General features: G+C 40.2%; 1 protein-coding gene across 3 annotated transcripts in view; it reads right to left on the bottom strand.

Annotated features, from left to right (window-relative positions):
* The window catches only part of tbc1d22a (TBC1 domain family, member 22a), a 172,056-nt gene that overhangs the window by 27,468 nt on the left and 118,421 nt on the right, over nucleotides 1-26,167 (bottom strand). For all 3 annotated transcript variants that reach the window (XM_087830307.1, XM_006780559.3, XM_006780558.3), the window contains 2 exons: nucleotides 18,663-18,790; nucleotides 1,348-1,443 (listed from right to left, as the gene is read on the bottom strand). In XM_087830307.1, the coding sequence (XP_087686433.1) occupies nucleotides 1,348-1,443; nucleotides 18,663-18,790 (224 nt within the window). The remainder of the gene's footprint in view (nucleotides 1-1,347; nucleotides 1,444-18,662; nucleotides 18,791-26,167) is intronic.

Here is a 26,167-nt window from a genome sequence, read left to right as displayed (position 1 = left end):
AGACCACGCCCCACCACAGCTGTGCAGTCAAAAACAGGCTCACTGCACATATATTTTATCTCTGTTCACATGTTTCTGGATTTCTTTTTTGTAAGACTAAGACTGAACTTTATTTTTCCATGTTTGGCAATATTCACATTCTGTTTAACTTTATGCTTTTTTGAAGAAGTGGTGCAGACTAATGAAGCAGTCTAGTTACAAAAGTTACAAATAGTTGTTTGAAATGAAAGTTGTTTGTTTAAAATTTTTTTTACCAAAGGCATTATTGTGAATGAGTTTATTATCTCAAATAAAGGTGCAGCTAGGCTTTTCTGTCATTGTTTTGTTTAGGTGGGGCCTGAAAATATTTCTTCCTGCTTTGTGGGGAATGATGTAAAATAATGTAAAAAGCCTGAGAACCACTGCTTTAGAGAAAGCTTTTTCACACCTCTCGTATCTGCAATTTTGTCCTTTCGCTCACTATTGACCAGTAAATGAATGGCTTTGCTTTAATACTCAATTCTCTTGTCACCACGACAAACTGGTCCAGTGTCTACATCACTGGAGCCATCGCCGCAATTCATCTGTCAATCTCCCACTGCCCTCTCCAAGCTCCCAAGACATTTGGGGCAGTAACTTGTCCATGACCTGCAGTGGGAACTCCCAACTTTTCCAGTTATGGACCATGACCTATTGCCATTCGCTCTTCTGAGACTGTTCAGTCTTTTAAATCTCGTTTAAAGACCCATCTTTTTACTCTGGCTTTGAGGTAAGATAGTTTGATTATCACTTGGTTGGTTTCTATGTTTGTCTCGTCGTGCGTTGTATTTGTCTTATTTTATTTTATTTTTATTTTTTTTTAATTTGTGAAGCACTTTGATAAAAACTGTTGTTTTTAAATGTGCTATATAAATAAATTTTGATTGATTGATTGATGGTGTCAAACTTGGAGGACTGCTCCAGGGCAAGCTCGAGCCCACCATCTGATAAAGCCGACAGAACCACATCATCTGTAAAAAGCAACTATTGAGCCACCAAAGGCTCAGAAAGCAAAAGAAGTAGCAGCTAAAATGGATCGAATCACACAATGAACAGTATCTGAAATTCACATCGTTATATTTCCACATATGCTTGCACATGTGGTAAATAAATATCCATGTCTACTGTTCCAAGGCAAGCAAAAGAAATTTGCACAGTGCTGTATATGCACTACTGTGGACGGTCTATGGTTTAAAAACATAGGGTTTCTCATAGAAACCCAATTTTACATCCACCCCCAACTCCTATAACCAAAGTATGGCATTTATAAATATTCATATTATGTAAATAAATGTCAGTATCAACTCCATCGCCTTCTGTGTCCGTTACCTGAAAATCCCTCTCCTCCAGGATCTCTTTCCTCCACCTCACCAGGAAGGCCGCACACACATACAGGTGAAAATGGGAGAAGCCCTCTGGTTCAGCCTGGTGAGCGAGATAAAAAAAACACATATGATGTTGATTTAGCACAAGTTTAACATTTCGCAGCATGAAAACAAACAACACCTCCATCTCAGATATGTTATATTGTTCAAACGGAAGCTCAAGAGTGCGAGCAAAGCATCTCGGAGCAGCTCAAACACTCCAGTCTTTCATCACAATTTCATTTTAGGGAAGATTTGGAAGCAGTTTTGCATGATGTATTTAGCCATGCATACGAAAAAGGAGACAGACGGGAAAAAATAGAAAAAATTGGGAGAATATAAAACATTTTTTTCCTGTCAAAATCCAGAAATTTACATTTGCAGGGCGACAAAGAAAGATACAAATCCCCTTTTCCTCTGCACAGCTTTTTATTTCAGCTGCTCGTTATGTATGGTGGCTTACTTTTTTTATAACTCTGCAATGAGCAGAGGGAATTAAAAAGGGAGTAAGACAAAGGATAAGATGTTCCCTGTTCTATTCATTTTTCTCCGGAGCACCATCACAGAGAGGATAATTACCAAGGCCTTTTGAATGCAAGTGACTTAGAGTATACGGTCCCTTAAAGAAGGAACACAATATTCAAAGTACATCCTGGTATGAGGACTTTCCTGGAGGCATTTCGACAAGTTAGGTTACAACATGTGTTATTTTAGGGTACAGCGAGGTTTAACTGGACACCTAAAATTTTGCTGTTCCAAACAAATGTGCTGGTATTAAAGACAGCCAGACTGAGTCTCAAATAAAGCTCGGGGCAAGGCTTATTTGTGACAACAGCTGGGGAAGAAATAAAAAATCCTGTATAAATAGCTTGGAGTGACAACCAAACATTTGCATGAATCTGGAAGTCAAAAATCAACCAAAGGCAGGAAGACAGGAGCTGTGTGAGAGGACCCAGCTTCAGTCTGACGGCAAGAAAAGGCAACCAAAAGTGCAGAGAAAAGAGAGAGATGTAAACAGTATAGGAGTGACTGAGCGAGCGAGAGGCAGTTTGTATGCAAGTGCGGCAGGGCTATGTAACCTTATCTCCCCTGGACAGACACTTTTAATCATATTTTGTAGCAGAAAAAAGCATTACTTTTTTTTCCTGCTCTTGAGATTGACAGCAATACGTGAAATTTTTCTCTACATTTTTTATTTTTTTTGTAACTTGTCAGAAATTCAGGAAAAGAAAATCTCCTAGAGGAGACTTGCAAAGCCCTTCCTGTTTTCCTGTTTCAATTCAACTTCTCAGAACTGAAACAGAGATCAAAACTGGACATTTTGCTACCAAGTGACCACTACATAAACAGGATAACAAACTGACACGTTTATTGACAAGCCTTATTAACCAACAGTGTTGGGGAGTAACGGAATACATGTACCGCCGTTACGTATTTAAAATACAAAATATGAGTAACTGTATTCCGTTACAGTTACCGTTTAAAAAGGTGGTATTTAGAATACAGTTACTTTGTTGAAATAAATGGATTACACGGCGGTACTTCCCTGTTTCATATTGTGGCGGGTCAGGACTGTTTGGGTTTTGTTTGACAGCTATGTTCTGTTGTTCCAGGCGGCAGCGTTACGGTTGCCATGGTTACAGGGTGACGCTCTCTCTCTGCGTGTTTCCTGGGTGAGAGAGGCCTTTTTGTTGTTGTTGTTGTGCTAAGCTAATAGGCAGAATGCTACCGGTATAGCTCTAAAGAATGTAGCATCATAGGCAGTGTAGTCCGTGCTGCAGGGAGAATGGACTGCCATACACGTTATGTGTCTGTGAGCGAGGGAGGGAGAAAAAGGAAAAGTACGAGCTGTCATCGAGCAGAAACGGGAGCTGGAAGCATGTAAATATAATAATAACCACTGCAGCCAAGAAGAGTGCCTGACGAGCCCAGTTGTAAGTAAGCTATTAAGACTCGACTGTACACCGTGTTCGTGTTTTCCTCCAAAAACAATAAGTTCCGTTGGAGCAGCCTTTCAACGCCTCTCTCTGTCTCTCGCTAGCAAAGTTGACCCAGACAACAAAGTAAAGCTAGTTTTCGGCTACGAGCCCGACACGAACCTGACGTATTAGTCAGAGGTCCCTTTACTACGGTTCAGAGCCGCGGACCTTCAGTAACAGTAATAAATCACAGCAATAGTACATTCACGTAGTTGTAAACAGCATGATAATATATTAAGTAATCCAAAGTATTCAGAATACGTTACTCTCATTGAGTAACGTAACGGAATACGTTACAGAATACATTTTGGGGCATGTATTCTGTATTCTGTAATGGAATACATTTTAAAAGTAACCTTCCCAACACTGTTAACCAATGCAATTTAAGTATGGAATTGCACCCATGAATTTCTATGTTCACTAGCAGGCTTTTCCTGGCTCAGAAATGTGGGAACATGAGTGGTCAGCGCACAGGGAAGGCAAGACTAGAGCAGGAAAAACACTCCTAATAATCCCATAAATTAATGAGAATTCTGCAAGTGTGCGCCTTGATGTGTCCACTTTAATAGTGCGTGGTATTAGAAAAAAAAACAAAAAACAAATGGAGCACTGCAGTGCTCAAAATCATGAAACACACACACGTCCTATAATTTGATATTAAACTTTGCAGTCTCTTTGGCACAGGTGGATTAGTAAAATGCCAAAGGCTGTACATATGGCACTGTACATTCCAATAACTCGGCAATGTATCATCAGCAGTGCTTCCTCGACCGTATAACAGCGGCTATAACTCAGCAGCACACGATTTTCAGACCCTAACTTCATTTCAAAGGCAGCAGAGGAAGTGCATTTACTGACAAACCGTCCATTATTCTCTCATACACAGTACAGAGAGTGGTTCAGAGGTCGGCGCAGTGGAGATCACCCGCCCCACAAAACAGTCAATCAGGGAGAAACACTGGTCAGTTAACTTCTTGCATTTAAATAACACAGACAGTGCCATGTTCCATATTTCGCCAGGTACTGTAATCAACTGTACGAGCTGATCTTTAATCACCATGCTCATTTACGCAGTGGATAACAGTGAGCCATAACTCTGCAGGAATTATCAGAAACTGCCTTTCCTCTGTGATAATTGAATTTCCCTCCAAGAAGGAAGGAACAAACAGATTAATAATGGATATACAGAAACGAACAGAGATTTGGTGTTCGAAAAAACAGAAATTGTCTTCTCGCTCTCTCTTTCTGTCTTTTTTCTTGTTCCCCCCACAACATTGTTAGGTTTTTGCAGACAGATTGATTCTCCCCACGCCTCTGCGTACATATCCTGTCGCTCGGTTTCCTTCTCGCTTTGCCTCCCACTTAGTTAAACCAGTTTTTACAATTGTGCAATTAACAGCGTCTGTGTGCACGCGCGTTTGTTTGTGTGCGTGAGAAACAATGAAAAAGTGAATAATGGAGAGTGCAGGGAGTGGTGAGACAAAAGGAGGGGTGTCTGTGAACAGCGAAGCATGGCGTGATGGGAGTTGTAAACTGGCAGGTGAGTGGCTTGTTGGTCGGGCATTGCAGCCGAAGCAAACAACTGAAGCAAGCAAGCAAACATGCGAGCGCGCACACACAAAGGGACGAGTGAGTATATGAGTGGCATATGGGAGCACAATGTTTATCACTCTCCAAAGACTCACCAAGTTTTAATTTCCTTTCTTCTATGAGTTTGTTTGTGTGTGTGAGAGAGAGAGTTCATGGTTGAGGGCACCAGCGGGCCCGTGAAACACTGACTTCCGCTCTATTTCTCGCTCTGCACCCCGTCACTCCCTCTCTGTCGCCACTCCATTCTTACAATCTGTCACCTCCTTCAGTCTCGTTCAACAAATGTCTGCTACTCACTCTTCTCCCTCTTTCTCTGTAATCCCACTGTGAAGACTATTTCATAAATTAGAGAGTGATTTTTCTTGACATTTAATATAAAATTTGTCATCTATCATTTCCACGAGCAATCCAGCATTAACGTGAAATCTATTGCCTCCACCGACTGCATAGTTATTGGTGGTATATGACTCGTGTTCTTCTTCATTTTAATGCGTTTAAGGCACAGAAGTTGAAATTATTAAATGCCACTGCATCTGTAGGCCAGAATTATTCTGATGTTTTGCAGGCCACAGTATAAATGGCTCAATAATCAAAAAATGTGCATGTTTAATAGTTGTTTGCTATAAATACGATTTAAAACTGTTCATAATTTGTTCTGTGCATGACTGACAGGCTGCCCTGTGAAGCATTTCTATGTAATGATTAAAACTGTTTTAAGTTTATTAGCTCTGAAGGGATCTGTGGATTCGCTGACTGACAGAAAATGAACAGTCAAGTCTGATAATTGGTTCATCATATGAGTCATTTAAATTTCAAATATTTGCTTGATGGAGCTTCTGATAGGTGAGGATTTAGTGCTTTTCTCTGCTTAACACAACTCCGGGTGAGAGGAACTGTGGTTCTTTGTCCATAGCTACAATTTACAGATGGCCCCTGAACTCCACACATTAAGATAACGGGTAGGAGTGTGTGATAGTTTGGTATGGATCCAATACCAAGTAAATATAGGGCCATTACAGATACTTTTAACCTATAAAGGCAGCTTATGTGGGGGAGATCGGTGTGTCATGATTTATAAGATGAAATGTGCAAGCTAAACAGATTCTAATGACCACTAAATTTACTTTCCACAACAATTAGTTAACACAACAAAACAGTCTTTTCATATATTATTCATGTATCTCATGTAATGTGTGCTAAAGGCTAAAAATAAAATGGATGTGACAGTCAACACAAAAACATTCAGACATTGCTCATTTCTATTTAAAAAAATATGATCGATCCACCCACCTGTAGGAACAGGCTGTTGTGAAAGCTTCTAGCCCCGCATATACATACCGTGCTTTCAAAAGAGGGCAGATACAAAGATATATTCACTGTAAAAACCTGTAAATTGTGACGGACCAGGAGCCGAATGAGTTACTATGTTACACATATTCCGGTTAAATGACTGATTCAATTCAATTTTATTTATACAGCACCAAATCACAACAGCAGTCGTCTCAAGGCGCTTTATATTGTAAGGTAGACCCTACAATAACACATACAGAGAAAAAACCCAACAACCAAATGACCCCCTATGAGCAAGCACTTTGGCGACAGTGGGAAGGAAAAACTCCCTTTTAACAGGAAGAAACCTCCTGCACAACCAGGCTCAGGGAGGGGCGGGGCCATCTGCTGCAACCGGTTGGGGTGAGAGAAAGAGTTCAGCTAAATTAAAAATAGATGTAGCCCCTTAAAGAGCTTGTGCCAGGATTCTGTCATAATACAAGTTCCACCCATCTAAACAACTGATCTTAATTTTATGACAAGAATTCCTGGTTCTAGTTCCAGTTGAAGCACAGACATAATAGCATCAATTTCCCATCTAAATCAGTTCTGAATACAGAGAATACTGTCTTAGTTATTTTATATTGGTTTAGTTTTTAGTTGTATAGACTCTGGTAACTCAAATATCTGTAAATGGTATTTTGATTCCTCTCCTTTACCACCATCTGTGTATTTCATCGGCACACTGCTCTTTCTTGCTGCCCCATCCACAGCTATGTTATCTGCTGCCGCTGGTGCTCGAGGCTTACTCGTCATTATGATTTGCAAAACAAAGTTTGTCGTAGGAGTCAAGGTGACTCCGTCAAACTTGTCTCTACCTCTTCTCCTCCTCCATTGTTATGCCTGGTCCTCCACCCTCCTCGTGTCAGGGCAGCCATATTGGCTGAGACACGCGAGACTCTGACTGACAAGCGCCGCTGATCAAAGTACGGAGAAAACAGGGGGGCGAAGGACTCGGGGTGATAGGGGTATGCTGAGTGCAGTCGATTGGGAGAACAGGAGGAGTAAAAGGGAAGGGGGGTCACCAGAGACGTAAAGGGTAGGAGGCTAAGGGTGAACGGAGGAGAAAAGAGAGGGAATGAGGAATGCAGAGTGAGGAGTAGCGCAATGTCATAGCTTCTCTAAACTGCTGCGCTGGCTGTCTGACTAGTCTCATTGCTCCAAGACAAACCGGCCTGACGTGGGACAAACTCGATACTCTGATGAGTCGTCTCTAGACAAGGTGAAAAGGCGATGATGATGGAAGACGGTAATGGAGCAGATTCAAAGTGATGTAACAATTACACAGACTGAATATGATCAAGCTCCCTTCCTATCCTATGTGTAGGAACATCGCAACATTAGTGATTGGCAAAAGTTGGCATTAACTGCTACAAGCTGTACAAGTATTCCTGTGTGGAATTGCACACTCGTAGCTGGATTTGATGTTGTGCACGATGAATTTAAACACCGAATATCAAGGCAGGGATATTTTGAATTGTAAATTAGGACGTGGGATCTCACAGAAAATAAAAAATAAAAACTGACGACAAGTGTCAACTCATGATGCAATCCTTTTAAAGAGAAATTGAGAAGGTTTGCAGAGTTTTTCAGGGAAACGGCTTTGAATATAATTCCAGTCAAGTTCAGCGTAGTGTTTTTGTGCATGCTGCTCTAATGCGTTGCCCTGCTCTAGGCAAAATTTAAAATTACAAAGCACCAGAACTAATCAAAGGGGGAAAAGGAGGCAAAAATGATACAATCTGAATTCCCACTTTGCCATGGATTTAATTCATTTTGGAACCCTGCTGTTTCTGTTCACTCTCATTCTGTGTTTGTGAGCAGGCTGACTTTAAAAGAAAATGATTGCATTCAAAGCTAGCATGAGTGCCAATAATGCATGGTTAGGTTTTAGAGAACATAGGTGATAATGTGTGGGGAAACCATACATTGAAGTTTGTGGTAAATGCTACCAGTGTGACACGTAAAATGCTGCTTCGATGTCAAGATGGGGTGAGAGAGAGCAAAACTTTTTTTTTTTTTTTTTTTTTAAAAATGAGAGAAATATTTCTCCTCACGACAGGGAGAACATGGCAGAGAGAAAACACAGTGACCAGGGTCCTGTCTACAGAGGCCCATCTGATTGTTTGGAGTGATCGCAGGGCCAACAACGGCTATGGAGAGGACGCAGGAAGGCAGCCAAAGCGAGTAGGGACACTTCCTCAGGGATTGTCCCCCTTACTTAAGTGTCAGCTTTTATTTACATCCACAAAGAGAAAACTTTGGAAAAGTTGGTAGAAGAAATTTCAATTCTTTACTTCAGATACAACCATGTAAAAATATAACTACAAAAGCATCGCTTGATTTGAAAAATGTCATTTGAACTAAAAAAACAGAAAGAAAAATCCTTAGTTTATATAAATTATTGTATATGAATATAAATGAATGAACATTTCAGCAGCATTTTAAGTCAATCGAGTGGGCTTTCTAACATCGTGCAGATTTAAGTTCTGCATTTGATCCATTTTCTTTCTTAGTATGAAGTAGTTAACAAATATATGATTGATAAAACTGCTAACAGCTAATTAGTTCAGCAGGTCTTATCAATCAATCAATCAAGGCTTTATTCGCCACGTGCAGGTTGCCCTGCAGTGAAATGGGACCCCCCCCCCGACCTTACACACACAACACAGACATCACATAGGGATACAGGTCGGAGATCGGTAGTGTTACAGAAAAAAAACACTGAAATATACACTACAATGGGAAAGTACAAGAGGAAAAAAAGAGACCTCTACTCATGCTGGGCTCCTGGGAGGAAAGCATGAGAACAGGAAACAAAAAAAACTCCTCTGCACAAAAAAAGCACATAAATGTCCACAGCACAACATTATGAACACGTGACAAGCCACAGGGTTGGGTGGGGGGTGAGGAGTAATCTGAAGCAAACACAGCAGCCATCCTGCCCAGCACTACCATTCCACCGGGCTCAGACCTGCCGTGTTCCCCAGGAGGGAACAAGCATCGAAGGCGTTTGGAAAGGGAGGGGGGATGAGTGTGTGCATATCAGTGTATATGTATGTGTGTGCGTGTCCAGATTTCAGCTGAGACAGTGTCCTTCGCCCTGCTAGGCTAAGTAAACAGTCTTGCAGCAAACCCAGGTGGCCTTGCATGGAATGGGAAGGAACAGTCTAAACACAGTCGTTATCAGGGAGTTTTTGTTCGGTTTGAACAGCCGGTTCCGCTTTCTTAATTCTCCGATAAGCCAGGGCCAAGCCAGCTCCGATCAGCAAGAACCCTGTTATTCCAAATAGGTAGATATCTTCAGCGTCCTCAATCGACAGTCCCGCCAGGCACACGATCCTCCGTGTCTGCCACCCGTCCATCGTGTATCCGGCAGGGAAAGTACCTCCAGGACACTCGGGCTCTCCCGAGCCCAGACTTCTCGTTGAGAAAAGGGTGTCAATAGCATTCAGAGACCAGTTGATCAAATCCATAATTCTCTTTTAGGTTTTAGAAACAGACTGTGAGAGAGTGAGAGAGTGTCTTAATGCAACATCACGCGCGTCATAGGTTGGAAAACACCGGTTTAAAGCTTAAAGTGGCTTATTCAGGTCACTCACAGCTGCATTGTATTTTCAGTTTTTACTAGAGTAGCCTTGGATGATCCACAGCTCAAAATAATCAAAAAACAAATTGCTTTACAGGGAAATGCAAAAACATGAAAATTACAAGTTAAGATAATCATACAGTTTCAGCTCTTCACCTCTTCAGCTAACTTTCTTCTTATTGGCTGGCATTGACAAATGGAAGGACTGAAATGAGACAGCTATCCATTTTTTGTTTATGTTTGTCTGACATCATCTAACATGGCAATAATGTAAAAAAAAAAAAGAAGAAGAAGAAGAAGAAACTATTTAAAAACAAACATTATGTCTGTGTGTGTAACTGATGTATTACAAAATGAATAAACTTATCAGTGGAATAAAAAAGTACTAGGTCTGCAACGTTTAGCATTGTTTACTAGTTGCTGTCAATTAAATGAAATTTAATTTCCTCAAAATTATCAGAAAGTGATGTAGTACATCCATCCAAATCTCCTAGTTTATCTTTTTTATATATTTTCTGTTGTGTTATCTATCAATCAATCACTTTAGCTCTTAAAAAAGTAAACTTTCCATGAAATGTAGTGAAGTGAAACTATAAAGCAGCACAAAATTAAAAACTGTGCCTCACTACTTCAATAATAGTCGGCTACTTAGTTCCTTCGACCGCTAATGAATGTAAAAGCTGTATTAAAAAGGAGATCAAAGCAAAAAAATTCAACATCTCTGAAGAAGCCGACTACTCCTGTGTGCATTTGACTAATTTGGTCTGTGGTTTTAACCTTAATCTGAGCTAATGTTCTGACCTATGTTGCAGTAAATTACCACATTTATTTCCACTAGCAATCCATACAATTGGTTAGATCTTACCCAGTGGTTTTAAACAAAGGTAAACAGCTCCCTGCTTGGTAAATTCAACCATTCATATGGAAAAAGCGCCATGTTTCAGAAACCCAAAATGTCATGGTATCCCTTTAACAGCCATGCTAATGCTGCCACACTGAGCTACTTGCTAATTTCATGCTCCACGCAACAGGGATAATTTGGTCCCTGTCTGTCTGTCTGTTTGCCCGTTTTTCGGCCAAGGGAAGAGCAGTCTGTGCATGTGAGCGTGTTTCGCTCTATATCTTGTGTCCTTCTCTTGGTTTGTGCCTTTCTCCCTCTTTCAAAGATCAATAGAGACAAATGAGGGGGAAAAACAAGTCTCGGAGAGAAAAAGAGGAAAAGCAGGCTGAGGGCAAAATAGACAAAAAAAAGAAGAGACGAGAACAAACGAATGCTGAGAAGAGTCTGCAGACAGAGAGATGACACGAGACGCAAAGAAAGAGGAAGCGCTGTGTTGTGTTGGATCACACTACTGAACAGATGGCCACACCGCAGAGAGAGGACTACAACAGAGACATTACAACACTCAGGTTAAAATCTCCCCTGGAAGACACCCGCACAGGCGCGCATACACACATATACTGAGGCTCAGTGGCAAAGGGTAAGGTCTTTCTGTTTAATATCAGCATTTGGGAGAAACCCAAACACACTAGTTTTTTCGTTATAAGTCAAGAACATGAATTAAGGAGCCTTTTTACAAAACAATCTTCTAGACATTACTAAATAATGCATGTGGTTGTGCTGTAAAGAGGTTTCTACAACCACTAAACTATCAGCTGTCTGTTAAGCAAACAGGAAAAGGTCAAAACTACATGTAAAGGTAAACACACCGAAAAATAGTTTGAGGGCAAGTGTGATGAAGAAGAGCAAGAGTAAACTGGGAGATGAGAAGAGAGATGACAAGAAGAAAGGGCATAAGGGGCGCGTGAAAGAAAAGCAATGCAATGAAAAAGTTTTAAAAAGGACAACAGAGACTAGCAGAGAGTCGAACAGATAAGAAGAGCTCTGTGCTTTGCTGTCAGCTCCTCTGAAAGTTTCATGAGTGGAAATGGCCTAATTCCCCTACCAGGTCAGGACTGGAGGTGAGGGACTGTGACCGAGCCTGCCAAGACGAGGTGGATGTGAGTTTGTGTGCTTCATCAAAAGGTAGTGTGCCTTGTGTGTCGAGGGTGCCGTCCAAACGACATTGTAAAACATCAAATATTTAGAGGATGCATTACAAGTACAATGTGTACCAGCGTTGCTGTCAAATCACGACAAAGCAACAACACTGTTTAGTCATTCACTGCTCAACTTGAGGTGGACCAAACACGTGCAGTCATATAAAAAAGATATATTTCATAGCACTCTATGGTAACTGGACTTATATAGCACTTTTCTACTCTCCCGGAGTACTCAAAGCGCTCTATACAACATGCTAGATTCACTCATTCACCGTCTTCTATGCTTTTAAGTGCTTACTGATGGATGCATCGCTGAGCAACTTGCCCAAGGATACTTGGGATGCAGACGAGAGGAAGCCCGGGATCGAACCACCAACTTTCCAATCAACAGATGACCTGCTCTACCTCCTGAGCTACAGTCTATGCATTCCTGCGAAACACAAAGTACATTCTCATTGCTTCCATAAGAATTAATAGGGTAAGTCGAAGCCAGATACTGCTCATCAAATGAACGCATAATTAGAATTATCACTGGTGAGCACCTCTAGAAAAGCGTCTGCTAGACGCCTTAGCAATGCAGACTCGTCAATCAGACAATCAGACTTGTGGAATGATGTCCTTTGGGCAGTCAAAACCAAAGTGCAGATGACCATAATGCACAGTTCCATGATTGGCAAAAACCAAACACAGAATATCATCACAAACATTTTTGTGCTGCCACAGGACCTGGGCACCTTCCCCTCAGGGAGTTGACCATGTACACCAAAATATTCAAGAAGCCAAATGTGAGGCCATCTGTCCGACAGCTAAAGCTTGGCTGAAATGGGGTCATGCAACAGGACAATGATCCCAAGCACAGCAGCAAATCTACAACAGAATGACTGAAAAAGCAAAGAATCAAAGAGTTGCAATGGTTGAGTCGAAGTCCAGACCACAACCTGAGTGAAATGTTGTGGCAGGACTTTAAGAGAGTTGTGTACAGACAAATGCCGGGAAAAACAACAACGAGGTGGTTCTACAAGCTATTGACTCAATGGCTCTTTGTAGTCCTCTTTTGTTTCAGAGTAGGGTCACTTAAGAGTTTCTATATTTCAATCTTCTATTTCGCAAAAATTATTAGAATTTTATTACAACTTATGGTTGTGCCTTCTACTTAGCATTGTTTTATACTTGCATTTTTCTATCCTGCATGTGGGTTTTGCCTTTATTTTAACACCGTTGTATAGTCTGCCACAGGTGTTGGTAGACTGCTACACACAGCTGATATTTAATTACGATGTGTATGCCAGACCTCAATGTAGATTTCAGGTTGAACTATTATAGTGTGTTTTTGCCAACTGTCTGAGGTATAAACTAAATATATAATTTTTGTTTTGTTTTTTAGGGGTTCTAGTTGCACTGCATAATGTCTCACTAAACTTCCTGGTTTTTGTGCTTTTTTTGTTTTGTTTTTTAAACTCAAGCTATAATGAATCCTGCCTGTTCTCTATGGTTCAGTGCTGCAACAGCAGTCTAAGCAAAGTGGCCTGCACACCCTTCTCCCTAGCTGCAGGTACATCCTCCAGCTCCTTTCAGGGAAAAACAAGGGTCTCCCACCACTACAGCGAAGTGACCAAGAGCCATCCGTGTCAGACGCTCACACCATCTGAACTGACTCTGGGTTTTGGTGACGACTACATTCCCAAACTGTCAAGTTTGAAACAAGTGACATTACCAGACCTCTGGAGCCCAGTCCTAGTCCCGGCTTTAGGCTCGATGCTCAGGTCCACAATAGCTGCCACCAACACTCTTGAATATCAGATCAAACTTGTAGTGGTACACTATGACTGTATGTAGTGTTGGAAAAGTAATTATATGAAATACAGTTATACATCTACTTCATTGATATCTGATTAAAGGTTAAAGGGACTGCTACAGCAACTGAGTGCTTTCATTTGGCTGTATGGCTACTAAACAAACACAACTCATAGATTTTTGTTTTCATAGAGTTTTAAATGTTATGTAAGGCTTGTGGAAGCATCGTCTTCCATTTGGTATGTGCGACAGATAATTTGTAACAAAGAATATCAAAACCTAAACTGAGGCTGCCCTGCGGTGCTAACTATCAGTGTAGTCACTACTGTGACATCACTGTGTAAACAGCATTCAGGACATGAGACATGAGTTATGACTAAATGCCAGGGCAATTTTTCTGTGGGACACACGTAGTTTATGATTCTCTCAGTGGATTATAGAGAGAAGACAGCAGTATTTTCTGTTCTCCAAAACAGTCACTCAGCTCTTAACTAGAGATACATGATAAAAAGTAACTGCTTGTTACTATGGACACCATGCAGACATTATATAATACAGACCTTAATATAGTAGAGCTGGGTCTGCTCCTATAGCTCGAAAAAGATGGTCTTTAGTTTGTTATTTTTCAAATAGTTAATTAGAGTAGTCCAGAGCATAGCACAGACAGCATTGCCTACACACAGATTTTATGTTCAAGTATATTCTGTGGCTCATTTCAGCATGTTGTATTTTTATTTTTTTAGCTTCGTGAGAAGACACTGCCATCCGCAATCGATTTAATGATGGGCAACCTTATTTTGAAATTTGATTGCTGCTAACCTCCCGGCCCCCGCCTTTCCTACCTCTTGCTTCCCTATTGACAGGCTGAGACTGGAGTCTTTGATATCGTTCGGCTGCCCGTCTTTAGTCTCCAATTACACAGTTTTGGGTTGAAGCAGGTAATGACTGCTGTTGTTCTGCACTGGGCAGTTCCATTGTTCCCTATAGGTTTCATTTCCCCGCAAGCATAATGTTGCCTTCTACTTCTATGTGGACAACACACAAACATACCTCTCTATGAAGATAATTTTGGAGGAATTACATAAATCTTCAGGTCCCTCAAGTAATCTGAAATACTCAATTTCCAAAAACATTCTTCAGCTAAATACAAATAGTGATTGGTTTGGGTTCCCAACCAGACCAGTGAGTATAATGAGATGCTTAAGCCCAATGACATTAACCCTTCATGACAGTGCTAAGAATCAGGGATTCATTTTGGATTCAATGCTAAAATGCAACATGTCAGCTTTGTATTGAAATGCTGCTTTTTTATGAGGAATACTGCCAAATTGCTATTATTCTTTTCACCTAATGACATGATAAATGTTTCAAGAACACCTGTTACTGGATTGGATTTGGGTGTTGTCCATTTAATAATTTCCCGTCTATATTTATTTATATATTTAACTTCTACACTTCACAATCTCTTTTCTGACTTCACATGTTTTCATGACCATATGACTCCAGTTTTAACCAAGTTACACTGGCTCCCTGTGAAATTTCGCATTGATTTTAAAATTCTTTTATTCACTTATAAAATCTTAAATAACACTGCCCCTAGCTATTTAACAGATCTTCTTCATTTGTATAATCCTATAAAAGCACTAAGATCTTCTAACCAGATGCTCTTAATGCAACCTAAGTCTAGGTTGAAAACCAGAGGCGACCGTGCCTTTGCTATTGTAGCTCCTAGACTGTGGAACAACCTCCCTATTGCCATTCGCTCTTCTGAGACTGTTCAGTCTTTTAAATCTCGTTTAAAGACTAATCTTTTTACTCTGGCTTTGATGTAAGATAGTTTGATTATCATTTGGTTGGTTTCTATGTTTGTCTCGTCTTGCGTTGTATTTGTCTTATTTTATTTTTACTTTATTTTTTTTTAATTTGTGAAGCACTTTGATCAAAACTGTTGTTTTTAAATGTGCTATATAAATAAATTTTGATTTTGAATTTTGATTTGATGTTTTGTTGATGTTACCATTTCTATAACGGTACAAAAATTTGGCTTTTGCATAGACTGCATAGGCTTTTGCAGCGTTCTGGTTTCTTATTTATTGTTATGAAATTTGTTTGGTTTGATTTTGTTCTGATTCTACACACATAATGTTTGATTATTGTTAGGTCGAGGTTGTATTTTCTTTAGATTCTAGTAACTTGAGCCTTTCGTTCTTGTTATATTTAGGTTCCAGTTACTGTTTATGGAGGACTTATTAGTCCCTATTGGTTGTCTTGTGGGCTATTTGCTGTTTTACTTTGGTAGTTGTGGCTTGCTTTACTTTACTGTTTAGACTTTGTCACATTCCCACATGTATCCACTAATCCTTATCCTTAACAAAGGAAAGGGAGCGATATTTCTATACATGCACATTTGTATAGAAATATCACTCCCTTTCCTTTGTTAATCTGTAGCTCCTCCGGTTCGCCCCTTCCTTGGATTACTTTTAGCTTATTGTGTTTCTCTACAACGTTACAATTTGGACTCATTAGCTATTACTTCTATCACAATTCCTCTTTCACACAGTGAACTGTGAGTGATTAAAATATATAACTAGACATTCATTGGAGAAGATTGGATAAACAACAACACAGACTTTTTTTATGGAAAGGACAAATCGGATTCACTGTGGACCTCAAATACCCAGAAGGTGTTTTAATTCAAGCACAGCACAAACATGCTTCTGCCATGTCCCTTTTGTGTGCCAGCTGCGATCTATGTTATACTCCCCAAAGTCAGAGCTCATACAGATTTTGACCATATTTGTTTACTACTAGCTATGGCTTGTTGGCAATGAACTATGTACTTCAGCTGCAACATGCCCATGTTTAACTTTTCTGTTTTAGTTCCCGATTAATTCTGTTCTTGTACGCTTCTATTTTTACTGCAGTCAATCTGAATCTTTCTGCAGACTTTACTCCTTCACTTTCCCTTCTAAATTTGCTTTCTCTCTCCTTTCTACGTACTTCTCCTTTTAAGTGAAATCGTTAGTTGATCAAGTTTATATTTTGGCTCAGTCACAAACATTAGAAGTGAATTTCATTCACTTTACTACATTCTACATTTCACACAGCAAAATACTTCAGATTTATGAAAAATGTCTGATTTAGACTCGCAAGACTTGCAGTCTGTTTTTCCAGTGACGCAAACACAAATGACACGAGCTAAAGGTTATGTGACGAGAAACATCAGCATTTTCAGCAGTAATGGAAGATAAGAACAATACGTAAGGAAAAGAGAGACAGAAACTCTGAGTCATGGTGACGCTGAGAACAGGCAGCAGGAATAACAACAGGCCAGACGCTGTGACTGCAAGACGACAGCAACAAAGATGCGTGTACGTGTTTTTGTAAAGGCCTGGCACGGAGCCATCACTGGGAGAAGTTTATTTCAAACTTGGTTTTCATTCCTTTTCCCTCGACACTTCTCATGTAACCTAACAAGTATTACACTCTCTCAGGGAGTCTACGGGTATGAAGACGTTCAATTTAATTTTAAGACTTTAAAATGATATTTTAAATTAAATTCAGTATCTAAATGGTAAAAAAAAAAAAAAGTGTTATGCCCATGTAAGTAAACTGGTACCAGTTATAATAATAGTAAAGGTCAAATGTACATATTTATTTGGGTTTAAGAACATTTTCTACATGTATTTATATAATGTAGAAAGATTATTAGACTTAAAGTGCAGTTTGCTTTTGAAACATTTCATAATTTTTCACAAGGTTGATCTTGTATCTTTCCATTTTCACAGACTAACGACTGAAGGCCGACTAGTAAAGCCTTGCTCTTCTTTAAGACCATCTGTGCACTGCAAGCCTCTTCATTTGATCCCATGCTAGGTATAAATGTTGGGAAGTCTACATTATATTAAACCTACATTAGCTAATGTAGGTTTAATATTTTTTTCACATATAAAAGCAGTAGTGGAATCTATAAAGAAGCAAATGTTACAACTTAAAAACCAAACAAACAAACATTGTTTTTTTTCCTTCTTTTATATTAAATATCCGAACAGTTATATTCAATATGCTGAATCCTTAATCGCTGTATGTGGGGTCGAGGTTAACTGTTACTGGCTGCTCTGCTTCTACAGCCTTCTAAATTATACTGTGGATGCAAAAACATTATGGCTATAATATTGAGATTACACATAACTCCTGTTATATAAGATATAGAAACAATAGTCTGGTGATTGTGAAAATTTTATAAATCTTATGTAAATTTAAGCCAATTTTAGACTTTTTAAGGCCTTTCTTTAATAAATGTGCATTGGGCTAATTTACATCTGTGGATTAGAAATACACATAGATGTACATACACATATAAGGAGGTATTATGGGGGTTTTCAACCATTCCGATCAAGGTTAAAAATGTGTCTCTGACTCTACAAGCTGGCTTATAAGCTCAGTGTAAATGTCACAAAAAAAAAAAGTCACGATTTGTTTGAAGGAGATTAAGATTGTCTCTCACAGTCTGACATCAAGCTTTAACTGTGAAAACTTGAGCCATAAGTTAACTCAGGTAAAACTTTTGTCTCACACATGGAGATTTCTTCGCCAGATGCTTCAGGAATGTTTATTATTCCCACTTTTAAACATTTCTGTCATGAACAAATAACACCCCTCTGTCAAACTGAAGTGTAAACTTTTACTAGCAAGACTGTGCGGTGGGCTCAAGCATCAAAGTAAAGCTGTACAACCAGCCCTGTATAATCAAGAACACCATGGAGAAAATCTGTAATGTTAAAAGAAGAACGTCGATATAATGGTGCATCATACTGCTCTGGCTGAGATGTAATTGATATCAAAACAGTAAGAGATTATCAAGTTTTTGAAAACTTGCAAACCAAACGCATACAAATAAAGTGAAAACAAAAAGAAAGCAGAGTAACAGCAACTTTGTTGTGCGTGCGGTTGTACCTGGTAGGTGTCCCACAGTCTGATTGTGCATCGTAATGGCAACTCTCTCATCAGGAGGTTGTTCATCCAGCGAAAGGCAAACTGCAGGTACTCCACCTCGTACTGCTGCATGTGGCGGTGCACAGATTCTGACAAAATAATAAAAATAAAAAAATATATATTTGAACTTTTTCCATCAGTTTTCTGTGTAAAGACAAAAGCAAAACAGCATGGAGCGACAAAGAAAAAAATACTCTAGCTATGGTAAAGGTGACAGTAACAAGTATGTAGCTAGACAGATTCCTTCAGAACTCCCTTCTCTGTTAATTACTGCTGCAGTCACTATCACACGCACAGCCTTTCCCTCATAACAGAGATGTAATTACAGAGCTATCAAAACTGTCTCAGAAAAGCTAAACCAGGATGAAAAATGGAAGTATAATTGTATTGTTAAACAACCCTCTAAAGCAATTGCAGGCCGCTGCGCCGAGGAATGAAATGCATATAAAGTAGGTCAATGGCATCCAGAGGTGAGGAGCCGAGGCATGGATGTATGTAACGTATAGGGCGTGTAGTAATTATTTCTTTGACACGACTGCTTTGAGCAGGAACTGATTAAAAATGTATTATGCTGACTTCTAACCCAAGTCAATCTGAATAACGCAAATGTCAAATGTGACCTTAACCTTGTCGAAAGACACTTTGTCCTCAAAAATGTTTCATTTCAGTGGATTTCTAAAGATGGGGTTCAACTTCCTGTTGAGCTTTATACCATCAGATTGACCTCTCTGCATCAGTGGTGTTTATTTTACTGCAGAGATAGAAAATTACAGAAACGGTCAAAGCTTTTGAATCAGTGTTTGTGTTTTGTTTTCCCAGAGATTTAAATAGTGTGCTCCTTTGGAATTATGGGGGGTGACTGCAGTGATGTCTAGCACAATTAGAGTGCATGTGGCGTTAACTCAGTATATTTCTATGTGCATATAGATGTGCAGATACAGTATCTGTAGGCAGGAGGCAAAACTCTTGGCTCGGGTTTCCGTCTGTAATCTGCAATTCCGCTAAGTTCCACCGACCAATCGTGTTTGAGCAGAGTTTGGCTGCATGCAGGTAAATACAGTGAAAGAGGCAGTTAGCAATGATGCAAAATCATGAAAACATAGGAACCGTCTGACAACACCTCAGCTTTTTATTCCCTTTTTGGTTGCTGCCCTGAGGCCAAGGCTTTAAAAGACTTTTACTCCTGCATTAAATCCCCACAGAGCGCACGCTGTAGTGGGCAAAGTTGTGTTTTTGTGGGTTTTTTGCATTTAAACTTGTGTGCCAGTGTGTCTGAATTGCATCATCCTTGCCCCAATCAATAAACTGTGCTTACACGGTACATTGCTACCAAACGGACCTATCGTAGTAGCTGCTGTTTACGCCGTATTTCTGTGAAGGAGCACAGCAGGCGACGTACTATAAAGCAATCTCAAAGCAGCAGAAACGTCTGCTGTAATGAAGAAACAGACCTGTATTTTATGTAAGCTGGATTCTAATTTCCTCTATTATTTTAACTCTTGTGGCATCACTGCTGCTCAGTTCCCATCGACAAACAGCTGAACAACAGGCGCCAACTCGGCGACTCCTCGTACCCTTAAAACAACGTTTTCTTTCTTCCTTCCTACAATTGGTTCAGCTCATGTCTCCAACCACCAAACAAAAAAACAGACCATATGTTGCATCTGGCATCTCAACACGTTCTCAATATGCGGTTGCGGTGTCAGTGTCATGGCGCCACACGCTGGCACCGACGCTCACAGGGAAAAATGGATGAGACACGGAAACGTCTGTTTAAAAAAAAAAAAGAGCTCACCGTGTGTGAGGGAGTGACTGTGAGAATGGCTGCCTTTGTTCCTTCCTCTGCTCTTGATAAATGTTTGTTTAATGCGCCTTTACATAACAAAAGATTAAAAATACCACTCAATATTCAGCGACTCCCTGTTCCACAGTCATCAAACCCATGACACTCATTCTCCTAGACACACACACTTCATAATAGAGCTGTAATTACAGAGCTGTCAGGGAATCTATGAAGGAAAAAAAACAGTTAGCGAGGAACTATCCCATCCTTTTCCCTGACACTCTGGGCTCTTAATCAGGGCTGACTGGCATGCACAAGCGCACAAACACACACACACAAATTCATCTTTTAACCTTTAATTGGCAAAACCTTATAGACAAGATACCACATACGTTGTTGATCTCCAGCACTTGATTGGCACATGTCTTCCTCTGCTTCCGTACATGTCTAACAGAAATGCACACACTCCACCACACGAGCAAAGGCGCAAAGTAAACACAAAGCTATTATTTCACACTCCTCTCTGCAGTTTAATTATCACATGCTGCTGTAAAAGCATAAACAAGGCTAGCTCATTAACGGCAAATGCATCACGGTGGCAGATCTGAGCTAGCTGCCAAACAGAAAGGGAGAGAGTGGAACAACTTTAGACAATGTTAAATTACACTAATGAACTTGCTCTGCCTAATATTAGCGGCTTCACCAAACACAAAGGGGAAGAGGTGCGCGGTGGGGGTGGGGGAGTGGTGGGAAGGAGGAGTCGTTTGTCATGAAATGATATCGTGGTGGGGTGGGACTGTAAATGATAGAGGGGAAAAAAACCCAGAAGTGAGACGCTTAAACTCGTGACTTTTTAGCTGTCTGGCTGGCACACAGCGCTCCGCATACTGGGCAGGGTTGTTAGAAGGGCTCGGGGAGGTTGAGCATGACATGTCTCATAGACACTGATTGACTGATGAGTCTTGTCTTCCCTCCAACTGCTGGTTAAAGTTTAGGACGGAGGCCACAGAGCAGGCTAGTCTGCTCTCCACGGCAGACCGTAGCCTGTGGCTGTCGGACAGTAGAAGGTCAGTAGAAGGTCAGAGGTCGTACAGTAACTAGTGAGAAGCTCCTCGGATTCTGCTGATGAGGCCAATTCTTCCTTGCTTGGTATAAAAAGTAATTACACTCGCACGTTCTCTTTATCCTCTCCTCCTCCCCCTTTTATTTCTTTCTTTTAGCTTCTTGCCGTCTTCATTTTTTCTAAAACAGCCGTTTTATTTTGAATTTGCTCGTCTTTTATTTGATGCGTACCTAGCGTATTTACAGTGTAGCTTTTCATTTTTCATAACCGCGATCCTGCCGACTAGTCAGCATTTGTCACTGTCTGTACCTGCCAAGCAGCAGGGATGGATGCATGAATTTTTTATGTTTATAAGCCTTTATAAGGCTGCCAAGTACTTTGTGACAAATAAATAACTTAGCAATCTAATTAGCTGCCTCTCCAGTGAGTCTCTCATCCTGTGGATTAACTCCAACTCCACCATCTTGGACTGCAGCTGCCAAAAGTAGTCCCTGCTCCACTCTGTAGCCTCAGTGGGCTTGGCATAGCTGTACATGACCCACTCTTTACCTGCTGCAGGTTCTGGTTAGAGTATCCCTGAGCTACTGTTGCCAACTGCGGACCCAGGATAGAGAGATAGAAAGAGAGAGAGATAACTGAATCATATGAGGAACTGCCAGAATAGCAACCTGCCCAGACAGTGAGGAAAACACAAAGAGGACTGAAAGGCATCAACTGAACTTTCAAATTAAGAGTGACGGGCTTCTCACTAGTAAACTCTGCTCGGGTGGCATCATTCGCTCAAACAGATGCAAACAAAAAAGCTGGGGAAAAAAACAGTTAGGCAAATGCAGCGGACTGGGTCTGCTGTGGGGAGCAGCACTGGAGCAGGTGACACTGGCAGTTAAGGTGACACTGGCACACTTAAAGCTGTGGTGGAGAGGAGGTCACTGAAACGACTGTTATCCATCACGGATAATCCTGACCACTCTCTGGCCCACTTCCTCTAGCAGACTGATTCAGCTCTGCTGCCAGAAGGACAGATGAATATTTTTTTTTAAATATTACTTTAACTGCTGTAACAGAATTAAAAAATGTAAAATAGTTGCCCAAATCTGGCTTGAAGTATCTCATATCTTATCTCATCTTAAAATGGCATGCAGTGAAGTTGTACCTAAGTATAAAGGAGGTAAGATTTATTTACTTCAGACGCAGGCTTGGTTCCTTCTGCAGGGAGTAAACTAATTAGACGGACATGCTGTGTGTACACATCTCGACTGTTGTGTGTGTCTCTAGCTTCCCCAAATCCCACTTTATTTGTTTAACTGTTACACAGACACTCTGACGCTCTCCTGCACGACGCAGCTCTATAAAATGAAAAAGTTCAATCAGCACAAAGCACAGCGAGAGCAGACTTTTATTTTCCCTTTTATTTGACATAAAAGAAAGGCCACGTAATATGAAAAATTCCACCTTGTGCCCTCAAAAGTTGAAAACACAAGGGACCAATGAGATAGCAGATTTGCACCGTGGTGGTAAGGCTTTGGATAAGAAGGGTCTGAAACGACTGTGGTGAAGAAATCTGTGAATTGCTTGAAAAAGAAAATGTTAGAAAACTTGCAAATGATAGTATCTGGGGGTTGTGGAGGACTGTGTGGGAAGATATGAAACAAACAAGCAAACAAAAAGAAAAAAAATCAGGTTAAATGGCATCACAGTTGGCCTGAACATAAGGCGTACAAAAAAAAAACGGGAGGTGGGGGCCTTTGGTTGACGACGGGGAAAACAAAAGGAAGAAAACATACTGCTGCAGTTTAAAAAAAACATTTAAATCTTGGGAACATAAAATACTAAAACAAAACTACCGCACAAGAAAGCCAAATTAGCTAAAGATTTTTTTTCCCCAAACATATGAGAACAGCTTTCCTCGCTTCTCATTATGCAATACAGCCTCACAGTGCAGCTACCAGCCTTTCTACTAAAGTCAGGCACGCATGCTGCAAGTACATCCCCTCATTTGCATAAATAAATTCACCTTTTAGCAATTTGCATGTTGATGAACTCGCGCTAATGCACTTGCATGTAACAAATACACAGACAGAGATAAGGGAGCGATAAAGAGATCAGAAAAACATTACATGCTGACAGACTGGCTGTTCTTTTGAGGAGGAACATGTGCTAGCGTTAAGCAAGGCTAATGGGAGTTAGCGTCACTTATTAAAAGTAGGATAATTACAGAGGAGGAGCGACCGAGGGACGGGCAGGCGGAGGGAGAAATGAAGGCGTCTCGAAGTAAAAGATTAGAAACGATGTCAACAGCTCTTTCAACTCCACGAATCAAAGTAAAGAAGCAAAGTAATAAACATCTTTGATTTTTAACAAACGCTTGCAGTTTGTTTTTGGTCTCCCTACGTCAAGTTCAATATGAGCTTATACTGTACTGAGTGAGAAATAAAGCGCATGGAGAACAAAAAGATTATTTGAGTGGTTTTAATATCCATGTCTGCCCAGGTCTGTAATATACTGAATGCAGTCATGATGTTGAAATAACATTTTTGGGGATTTCTTTGGGTGAACGCCAAAGATTAGCGTCGCTAAATCGACCAAATGTTGAGGACAGGCCGGGGCTTCCTGGCACAAATCCAGAACCATTTGTTCCTCTCTGGGATTAAATTTGTGTCACTGTAATTAAACACAAACCTCACAGGAATAGAGTATGCACACACACACTCATACACACACACGTCGTTTGATCACAGTATTCTTGCCTCTCCTTCAGCGACTGCCATTTCACTTTTTTTGGTCACTTCACCGCCTTCTTCTGCTTAAAAGAGAAGGTAATTTTATTCCGACTTACCGTTTACTCAGTTTGTCTTATGAAAGTCATGAAACACTGCACTCTCTGTAACTAATTATTCTTGCCCTCACTAGTTAACTGTTTGATCTCAGATGTTTCTGAAGCCAAAGCAATTAGTTTTAAAATTAGCAAGACACACAATAAGAAAGAATGGCAGACAGTTATGTGAGAGCAAACTGGCATAACCCCACGCAAAGGGAGCAGTGCAGCTGCATTTAGCATAGACACCTGGTGAGGAACTAGCTAATGTTAGCAGCTACTAGAGTTAGCCACATACAGCAAATTCCTCTAAATGTCAGTACATGGTTTTTCAAATACTTTGAGTGGTAAAAATGTGAATTATTAACTGAAATTGTTCTTCAAATATGTCTGAAATATAGTTATGAACAATATCTAACCTCCATTGGATCCACTAAGATATTAGTTCACAGTAGCATTAATAGTGAACATTATAGTTGCAAGATCCAAAGCCGCTAAAACTTTCAATCATCTCCATCACTAAAATGAATCTTTTTCTTAGAGGTGTTGCTTTAAAGTTATTCTTACCTGACATTAATACAAACTATTTCATTTTAATTAACATAAGGATAAGTGAGAGAAAAAGGATGGGTGGATAGCTGTGCTCCTCTTTGTGCAAAAGATTAAAAAAGGAGGTCTGGCTGATTAAGTCGATAACAGTGCTGCATACAAATGTAGGCTTGTCTTCTTCTAATGAACTATGAAGGTTTGTTTCTTTTTTTAGAGAACTCTGCTTTGTGTTTCTAACTTTTTTCTAATTGCAGAAAAATTCTAAAATATTTATATTAATATTTATTCAATACATGAACAACAAACTTGTTCCTTCTTGAATTGAAAAGAAAAATACATTTTCCATTTTCAAATTAATGAAATCAAAGAAACAATATTTTGTTTTAAATCTGACATGAATTACTTCAACATATTTGTGTAAGATGTTCTTCAGTTGCGTATTAACTAAGTTCCCTTTCCCTCTTCTGGAGCAAACAAACTATGTAGCAATCTGAGGCTTTTATTCTGAAAGGCGGGGACAGAAAAAGCCCCTTTTGCACATGGGAACATTTTTCTTGTAAAACAAAGGGGGGCCTAGCAAAAAAAGTTTGGGAACCACTGGGCTAGGATAAGACAAGACCCCACCCCACTATCAAAATACACACCACTCTGGATAAACCTGCATCTGATAAGCGCTGATAGGTCATTTTGGAAACGATGAGAGGCTATTGTTCCCAAAACAGATGGTATGTCAACAGCAGGGCGAAAAACAATCCCGTAACACAAGATAAAAGCTATCTGTGATCTCATTAGAGCTGGTAATGTCAACCTAGCGAGGTATAAAATTTCTCTGCCCCCACTATGATGACAGGGCACTTATGGAAAAAGATACAGTAAAGATGTCGAGTCATTTTTTTATGTCGTCGCTGTTGTGGGGTGGTGGTGGTGGGGTGAAGTGGACTGCGGATGAGGTGGAGGACTTTTCTTCTTCTTTTTTCCCTTCCCGTGTGTGTGTCTGTGTATTTCACTCAAACGCACACACAAACACAAGTGTAAGCACAATTTTTTTTTTAAACACACACCAACCGTCGTACGTGCATGCTCTTCAACGGACCTCTTCTGTCACAATCACACATGCAAACAGACAGGCCTGCATTTGCTCGCTAACTTTTTCTGACATTCACATTCCTGCGCACACACAAACACGCGCGCACAAACACACACTCTCCATCCATTTGGATGCAGAGGATGAGTCCTCCCCTCCCTGTGGCTGACAG

This window comes from Neolamprologus brichardi, chromosome 17 (assembly GCF_056152115.1).
Source record: "Neolamprologus brichardi isolate AB-2024 chromosome 17, ASM5615211v1, whole genome shotgun sequence".
NCBI classification, from domain to species: Eukaryota; Metazoa; Chordata; class Actinopteri; order Cichliformes; family Cichlidae; genus Neolamprologus; species Neolamprologus brichardi.
The sequence above is the reverse complement of the archived record's forward strand: the minus strand, read 5'-3'. Positions and strand labels throughout refer to the sequence as shown.